This window comes from Larus michahellis, chromosome 19 (assembly GCF_964199755.1).
Source record: "Larus michahellis chromosome 19, bLarMic1.1, whole genome shotgun sequence".
Taxonomy (NCBI): domain Eukaryota; kingdom Metazoa; phylum Chordata; class Aves; order Charadriiformes; family Laridae; genus Larus; species Larus michahellis.
This window is the reverse complement of record NC_133914.1, coordinates 4468835-4477664: the sequence shown is the minus strand read 5'-3', so window position 1 is coordinate 4477664 and position 8830 is coordinate 4468835. Positions and strand designations below refer to the sequence as shown.

The 8830-nt window shown below is 62.9% G+C and overlaps 1 protein-coding gene across 1 annotated transcript; it reads right to left on the bottom strand.

Moving 5' to 3' along the window:
• Nucleotides 1-5772: 5772 nt before the first annotated feature.
• On the bottom strand, nucleotides 5773-7318 carry TRNP1 (TMF1 regulated nuclear protein 1; the record flags this gene model as incomplete). The annotated part of the gene is made up of 1 exon (XM_074562754.1): nucleotides 5773-7318. A coding segment is annotated over one exon (714 nt), but the record flags the coding sequence as incomplete, so codon positions are not given.
• Between the last annotated feature and the right edge of the window lie 1512 nt (nucleotides 7319-8830).

The window sequence follows — 8830 nt, the reverse complement described above, 5'->3', positions numbered from 1 at the left end:
GGAGACGTGCGATGTGACGGTGCCCGTCCCCGCATGGGCACGGGGACTCCGCAGGCTGGGCGTCAGGAATAAGCCGGGCAAGAATTAGGCACATTAACTTGCAGAGCAAAACAAACCGATTGCTAAGGTTTAACCAGATCAGTGACTTAAAGAGCTTAGCGGGGAAGAGAGAACTGGACCAAGACGCGCTTAGCACAGTAAGGCGAGCGCAGGGCAGCCGGCACAGCGGGAACAGGCTCCCGAGACCTGGAAGCCCAGCAGATCCAAGGGCAAGACCCTGGATGGGGACATGGGGACAGGCTGTGCCAGGCTGGGGGCGCTGAGGAAGGGGGAGACGGGGTGGTGGGGACAAGGGGTGCCCGCTTTCGTCCCCCGACTGGCCCTGGGCAGTATCCAGCACCTCCACCACTCTTCATCCAGGGAATGGGGGGGCTGCAAATCCCACGCTGACCCCTTCCCTTAGGTTGCAGACTGTCAGTGCGGGGGGGGGGGGGGGGGTGTCTGGGCAGACATGGGGTGACTGAACTGAAAAGAGGGGGTTTATCAGCATTTCTCAGCACAGCTGAAATGAGGGTTGAAGCACAAGGGTGCCCCGTCCTGGGGGCTGATTGCCACGGGATGGGGGGCCGGGGCGGGGGGGGGGGGGGGGGGGGGGGGGGGGGGGGCGAGATAAAAATACACGTGGGATCAAAAAGAGCCGAAAACATGCCCAGGTGTGTTCCCAGCCCCAGTGTGGTGACCTCCAGCCGCGACCCCTCAAAAGCCTGGGGGGAGCCCAGGTTGGCCTCGGCTGCCCAAAAGGGCAAATCAGGGGCCAATTTCCACCCTCTGTGGCTAATTGGGGCCGTAACGGCCTCTTAAAGGAGTAAAGGCTGGAGGGGGAGGAGGCATGGAGTGGAGACTGGGGGGGGGGGGGGGGGGTGTCCCAGGAGGAAAGGGTTAAGGGGGAGGCGGTGGGCTGGGGGGGAAACGTCTTTTAAGTGCTAATACAGCCCCTGCGCAGGGAAAGGCTGGGGAGGGGGGAGCTGGGGGGGGGGGGGGGGGGGATGCTGAGGGGAAGGGGAAGGGGGAGAGCTGGGGGGGGGATGCTGAGGGGAAGGGGGAGAGCTGGGGGGGGGGGGGGGGGAAGCTGCGGGGGGAGGCCAGGCGTGACTGGGGACCGCAGTGCCGGGGGGCACTGGGGGGGGGGGAGCCGGATTCCCTGCGCCCGGTGTCCCGCCGGGATGTCGGAGCCGCTGCTCAAGGCGGCTCCTGCAGTGCCCTCTGGCGACGCCGGCCCGGAGAGGCTCTGAGCATCCTCGGTGGCCTCCCCGTCCCTGGGACCTGGCCTGGGGACCTGCAGGGGGACAGCCCTGTCCCCCCATAGCCCTCACCCCGGCCCTTTTTCACCCCCTCCATCGCCCTCAGGCCGTCCCCGTCCCCTCTCCATCACTCTCACACAGTCCCTGTCCCCTCTCCGTCACCCTCATGCCGTCCCCGTCCACCCCTCCATCACTCTCGCACCAGCCTCTCGGCAGAATTTCAGCTCCGGGGATTTTCTGCCCCTTCCCACGGGTGCCTGCACCCTTGCCACCCTCCCTGGCACCTCACTGGGACTAGCCCGAAGGAATTAACAGAGGAAAAGGCAGAAGCTGGGCTTAGGTATTAACGCACCACATCATTAATTTTGTTTTTTCCCAGAAGGTCTGTAACAAAATAATCTCGTAAAACCAACAAGTGTTTGGTGCTATTTACGTAACGTTATTGCTGGCAGGAGGGGAGAAAGGCGAGCCTTATGTAAAGCCCTGCGCTGCCGGGGCAGGGGGTGCTCCCGAAGGCAGGCAGCGAAGGATGAGGCTTCTGCTCTGTGTTTTCCCTCTGACCTTGTGCTGGGGGTGACGTGGGGGTTCTCCCCAAAATTCCTGCTCCAAACAGGCACAGGACCCTCCAGCAGGACTTTGCTGCTGTCCCCGTTGTGCGTGAGCAGCCGGTGAGGGTGGCACAGGCTGTATGGGGTATGGCGGGGGGGTGTCGTGGGCCAGATCACCCACAAAACTAAACTCTGGCTGGCGTCGCGGGAGGCTCCTGGCCGGTGGCTGGACCAACCTTATCCATCCAGAGCGTGAACGTGGATGTGAGGGTGCCAGCACAGCCGTGTCTGTGGTGCAGGGACGGGGCTTGCTGCACCCCACAGCACAGCTTTGGGGGGCCCGGGTGGGCTGGGGACTGGTAATGTCCTGCAGGAGCTACTGCAGAAGTCACTGGATGAGGATTTACCTGCAGAGACGTTGCCCAAAACGGCGGCCGGGGCACTCGTGCAGATGCAGGAGGTGAGGGCTGCTCCCGCGCAGCACAGGCCGCCCAGAGCTGCGTTATCACGGCCACGAGCAGCCACCGTGTGATGGGACTCTGGGCCTGGGATTTATTTTCCTTTTATCCTTTTTCCTGAAACAGGCATCGCATCTCGCTCCGGCAGCTGCTGTTACCCCTCTACTCCAAAAGCCAGGTCTCAGATGAGACCCCAACCGCCCTCCCCACCACCCCACGCGGTTTAACTGCGCTCGCGGCTCGTCCTGCCAAACGTGGGGACATCCATCCCCCCGCCCCGGGAGACGGAGGGGACCCCAGCTGCCTTTCCCCATCCTTGGAAATCCCGCGTGTGGCTTTCCCTGGGCACCTAGAACAGATGGGTGTCCTTATTTGAGGTAAATGTACGCTTATTTGCAGGGTGGAGCGGTGGGGACACCTGGGATCTGCTCCCTGCCCTCCCACCAACCCTCCCATCATCCCTGACTGCGTCAGCCTCCCCCGTCCGGTAGGAAAATGAGAATAAACCTGTGAATTAGACTAGATGTCATGTTCCAGCTAAAGATACTGCAGGAACACAAAGTGCGGGGAGATCGTAACCGTACCGAGACCGAAAGGTGGGGAGGAACAGTTGCATTGGAGGATTTTGAACGGTTTGGGTCTCACTGGTTTAATGGAGTTGATTTTTCTCCCCTGCCGCCCTGCAATTCCTTTAAGTAGGTTCTGCTCTAATCAGGTCAAAAGCTGATTTGCAAATAATCACCAGGGAGGGGGGCGGAAAAAAAATAAAAAATCAAGGGATTTAAACCCAAGCTGTGCATTTCATACTATTAATTGAAAGCCGGGAAGAGATAATGTGTCCCTTCTCCTGGCTGAGACCTGTAAGCTGCTATTAGCGGCAAACTCCCCACCCGGCTGGGGAATCACCTCCTGCTTGGGATTACGGCTCCGCACGCACGGGAAAACCTCCAGCGGGCAGCGATTTAGTGAAAGGGGCAGAAATTAGGGAACACCGAGGAGATACGTGGCATCTGAGCATCTGTGAGCGCCGCACAGGGGAGCATGAAACCACAAATAATGGCCTGAAAACAGGGATTAAGAGAAGAAATACGAGTTCCCCCACACCCCCCAGTGCTGCTGCCTGACTTTGTGACTGTGAAGTCATGCTGGCAGCTCCAATATTTCTCCGCCCCCCATTTCCCGCATACATTCCTGCGCGTGTTGTACCTTTCTTGTGACCTTAGACAGATTTTTCAGGACAGATTGTCTGTGTATGTGTATAGATACGTATATTGCGTGTGTATATATATATGTGTACATCTGTGGTGCCTGGCAGAGACCCCAGCGGTGACACTCTGCCGCGGGCAGCTCCGAAAACATTTTCCCTATCCCCACGCACCCAGAGGAGGGAAGAGGTCAATAATCAGAGAAACCCACTCTGGTATTAATCACATGCCATTCCCGGGGCTTATTTGCTAATCTCCATTCTAATCACTTTCTCGGTTATATTTCAGCCAGCACTTAAGGACACCGCACGCGACGAATAAAATATATCCAAGTTTACTTTCGCGCGTGCCCTGCTGCGGAGCGTGGGCAGCGCGGTGAGGGCAGGAATCCAGCAGCAGCACGGTGTGGGCAGGAGCCCGGCGGCAGCACGGTGCGGGCAGGAATCCGGCAGCATCCCGGCGCGAAGCGAGGATTACACAACAGACCCGCTGTCTCACACCAAGGTACGTCGCGGCACATTCACGAGTCAGTGAAATCCACCCCCCTCCCCAACCCCAGCCCAAATCAAGTGTTTGGTTTTGGGTTTTTTTTTTAATTTTAAATAAATAAATAAATAAATAAATAAATGAAGGGCAGCAAGTTATGGTTTTCCAGCAGGAGGGAGGGATTCATGCAGCCTCCGGGAAAAGCCGCTGCAAAAGCTTGGCGCAGCAAAGCAAGACCCCGTTTTGGTGGCATGGCTAGTGGCCGAGGGATGCCATTAGCCCGGGGATGGCGAATGCTGTGGCTGCGTCCGGCGAAGAAGCGGGTTCGCAGGGGGTTTTTCCAGCTGAATCGCTGCAGTTCCCAGTGTGAAGGGATGATGCTGTCGGGTCCAAGCCCTCTGTCCCGAGGCCAGCTCAGGGCTGGAAGGGCAGCGACGGGGACGGTGATGCCAGAGCCCTGCACAACCCTTCTGCCCGGAGATGGGTGCTTTGTCCAGAGTCCGCCTCCACCTCCTCGTACCTTCTTGCCTCTCTGGAGCCCACCGTGCCAGGCTCTGCTGCAGGGTCACATTGGGGGTGCCTGAGGACCCTTGCTGGAAGCATCGGGAGGTTTCAAGTGTCACCTGCTTGGTCAGCCGTCAAAACAGTCCCAAAAATCCAGCTTGGGAGGGAAACGATGCCAGTGCCATCATGAGGACCAGTCCCCTTCTGCTCTCTGCCCCCATGGCACAGTCTGGAGCCAAATTCACGGTCCGGGGACGGTGGAAGTGGGGGGACCCTGAGCCCGCTCAATTCCCCCTCCGAGGCTTGCACAGGGGCACGTGAAGGCTGCAGCACCCGAGCCCCAGCGTGAGGCACAGTCCCACCAGCATCCTGCTGGCCCAGGGTCTCAGGGACCCCTCTTGTTGGGGCAGTGGGACTCGGACAGGGAAGGGGCTCAGCCCCATAGTGGCTGCCCTGAACCTGCTGCCCTTGGGGGGGAGGTGACCCCAGAGCGGGCTGGGGGTGTCAAAGGCAGATAAACACCCCCAGACCTGGTAAGATCCTCCAGGGACCCCAGAACCCGTGGAGTCCCTCGTGCACCCCAGAACCCGCAGGGGCTCCCAATCCCATGGGGGTTTCCCAGACCCTGCTGGGCCCCCAGCCTCGCTGCCCCCCACCCCCCATTCTGCCACGTCACTGCACACCCCTGGAGCCCTGATCCTGCAGGGTCCTCCAAGCACTCCAAACCCCCAGGGACACACACCCCTTCCCCCACAGATTCCTAGGGGCACTCCAAGGTCCCCAGACCCTGCTGGGTCCCCCCACCCCATAGGGTCCCCTGGACCCTGCAGGATCCCCCTGGGACCCTCAGAGACATCTAAGCTTCCCCAGCCCACTGGGTCCCAACCCATTAGACCCCTCAGGCCACCACTGAGGTCCCCAGACCCTGTGGGGTCCCCCAGATCCCCCACACCCTGCAGGATCCCTCTGGGACCCCCAAACCCTTCAGGCTCACAAGCCATCAGGCTCCCCAGGACCCCCTCATGGATCCCAGACCCCGCTGGGTCCCCTCACCCCATCAGGTCCCCCAGATCCTGCAGGGTTCCAACCCATCGGACGCCCCAGGACCCCCTCAAGGATACCAGACCCTGCTGAGTACCCCCCACCCCATCGAATCCCACAAACCCTGCAGGGTCCAACACATCAGATACCCCAGACCCATCTGGGTCCCCTCCCACCCTATGGGGTCCCCTAGATCCTGCAGGGTCCCAGCTCATCAGACTTCCCAGGACCCCCTCAAGGACACCAGAACCCCTGGGTCCCCCAGATCCTGCAGGGTCCTAATCCATCAGACTCCCCAGGACCCCCTCAAGGTCCCCAGACCCCGCTGGGTCCCCTCCCACCCTATGGGGTCCCCTAGATCCTGCAGGGTCCCAACTCATCAGACTTCCCAGGACCCCCTCAAGGACACCAGACCCCCTGGGTCCCCCAGATCCTGCAGGGTCCTAATCCACCAGACTCCCCAGGACCCCCTTAAGGTCCCCAGGCCAACCCCGCTGGGTCCCCTCCCACCCTATGGGGTCCCCCAGATCCTGCAGGGTCCTAATCCATCAGACTCCCCAGGACCCCCTTAAGGTTCCCAGGGCCCCCTCAAGGTCTCCAGACCCCGCTGGGTCCCCTCCCACCCTATGGGGTCCCCTAGATCCTGCAGAGTCCCAACTCATCAGACTTCCCAGGACCTCCTCAAGGACACCAGAACCCCTGGGTCCCCCAGATCCTGCAGGGTCCTAATCCATCAGACTCCCCAGGGCCCCCTCAAGGTCCCCAGACCCCGCTGGGTCCCCTCCCACCCTATGGGGTCCCCTAGATCCTGCAGGGTCCCAACTCATCAGACTTCCCAGGACCCCCTCAAGGACACCAGAACCCCTGGGTCCCCCAGATCCTGCAGGGTCCTAATCCATCAGACTCCCCAGGGCCCCCTCAAGGTCTCCAGACCCCGCTGGGTCCCATCCCACCTTATGGGTTCCCCTAGATCCTGCAGGCCCCCAACCCACCAGACCCCCCAGACCTCCCCTCCTCCCCAGCAGGACCCCGGAGCGCCCCGCTCCCCCCCCGCACCGGCGCTATGCGGGGCTGCGGGGCGCGGCGGGCAGCCGGCGGGCAACGACGGGGGTTGCGGCGGCTCCGCGGGGGCGTGCGGGGCCCCAGGGGACGCAGCTGCGGAGGGCGCGGGCGGCGGCCAGGAGGGCGGCGGGGCGGGGGCGCGGGCGGCGGCGCAGCCCCTTCTGCAGCCGCTGGCTCTGCGCGGCTAGCGCCAGCTGGGCCTGGGCCACCCCGGCTCCCAACCGGCCCAGGGCCTCGGCGCGGGCGGCCAGGCGGAGCTCGGCGTGCCGCAGGGCGCAGTGAACCTGCCGGACCCGACCCTCCAGCTCCGCCGCCGCCCGACGGCGACCTTCCGCCGCCACCAGCCGCCGCCGCGCCGCCGCCAGCTCCACCGACCCGGGGCTGCTGCTGCTGCCGGTGCCGCCGCCGCTGGTGCCGGTGCCGGAGCCGCCGCCGCCGCTGGTGTTACTGGCGTTGGTACCGCCGCGATCGGGGCGCTGCTCGTCGCCCGCAGCCGGACACGGATCCGCCGCTGCCGCCGCCGCCATGGGAACGGGAGCCGGGCAGCGCCGCCGAGAGGATTTATAGCCCGGGGGCGGCGCCGGCTCTGTGCGGCTCGGCCCCGCCGGGGGCGGCACTGGTACCGGCTCCGCACCGGCATGGCGGGGAGCGACCCCGGCCCGGTACGGTAGAGCCCCGGCGGGGGATGCTTGGGCTCGGTATGGCACGTCACGTCACGGCATCGCACCGGCAGCGAGGTCGGTACGGCACAGCGCTGGTACCGGCATGGCGGTATGGCCCGGTACGGCACCGGCAGCAGGCTCAGTACGGCACAGCCCCGGTACCGGCGCAGCCCCGGGCTCGGTGTCGCCCGGCCTCGCTACCAGCGCGGTGCCGGGCTCGGTATGGCACCAGCAGCGGGCTCAGTACAGCACGGCCCCGGTACCGGCATAGCCCCAGGCTCGGTACGGGCTCAGTACGGCATGGCCCCGGTACTGGCATGGCCCCGGGCTTGGTACACCACCAGCAGCGGGCTCGGCAAAGCACGGCCCCACACTCGGTATGGTCCGGTACGGCACGGCCCCGGTGCTGGCACGGTTCCAGGCTCGGCACAGGAAAACTGCCCTCCTTTCTCGGGGGGTCGCTGGGAAACGCAGAGCTGGGGCAGTGGGTGTTAATGGGAAAGGCTGGGAGGGTTACTGGGGGGGATCACCGGGAAAGGCTGGACTGGGAAGGGGTTAGTGGAGAGGTTATTGGGAAAGGCTTAGGCTGGGGAGGCTTACTGGGAAAGGCTGTGCTCGGGGAGGGGGGCACTAGGAAAGGCTGGGCTAGGAAGGAATACTGGGGATTTTTATTGGGAAGGTTTAGGGGGAAAGGCTGGACTGGGTTACTGGAATGGTTGGTTTCACGTCTGCAGCCCCTGGGAGAAGCAGCTTAAGAAGCTCTTGGTACTGTTTGGGGGATGCTGGTGCCCCAGTCACCAGCCTGGGGCAGGGAAAAGGGCAGGGGGCAGCCCCTGTTCCCCCCCACCCGGGGGCTGGAGTGTCCCAGCCTTGGGGTGCAGGGGACGTGGCACCGGGACAGCGGGTCCTTGGTTGCATGACTGTCACAGCAACGTCGCTGCCAACGTCATTATCATTTAAGACGGCGTTAATAGAGCTGAGAGCGGGCCGAGACGGCATGGGGAGGGGCCTGGAACAGGAGGGGTGCCACTGCCACCTTCTTCTCCCTAAGGAGCCTGGGTTTTGTCGTTCCTCCTGCTGGGACATCACGTTCAGCAGCTGCATCTTCCTGTAGGCGCATGAGGTAAAGCCTGCCTGTGTTTCGCAGCAGAGAGGATAAAAGAGACGACAGGAACCAGGTGCCGAGGTCTCATGCCACCCCTAGACAGGAGCAAAAGCTTAAGCCGAAAAAAAACCCCAGCCTAAATCAGTTCCGGGCAGAGCCACATCCAGGCCTGCGGTGGATGTCGCCCCTGTGTCCCACGTGGGCTGGTGGCAGCTTTGCTTTCCTTACCTTAGAGGGAAAAAAAAAACCCCACGCATCCTTTGTGTTTTGCGTCGCATTCCTGCTCTTGCCAGCGCTGCCACACGTCTGCCAGACACCAGAGCAGCGTCAGAGGCTGCTGCGTCACCGCTCCCGGCCCCCGCTGCCTGCTCGTCCCTTCCCTGCCCGTCCACCGGCTCCCGCTGCATCTCCACTGCCCGGTGTCGGAGACGCGGCCCCGACATTTATTTAAGCTCTGC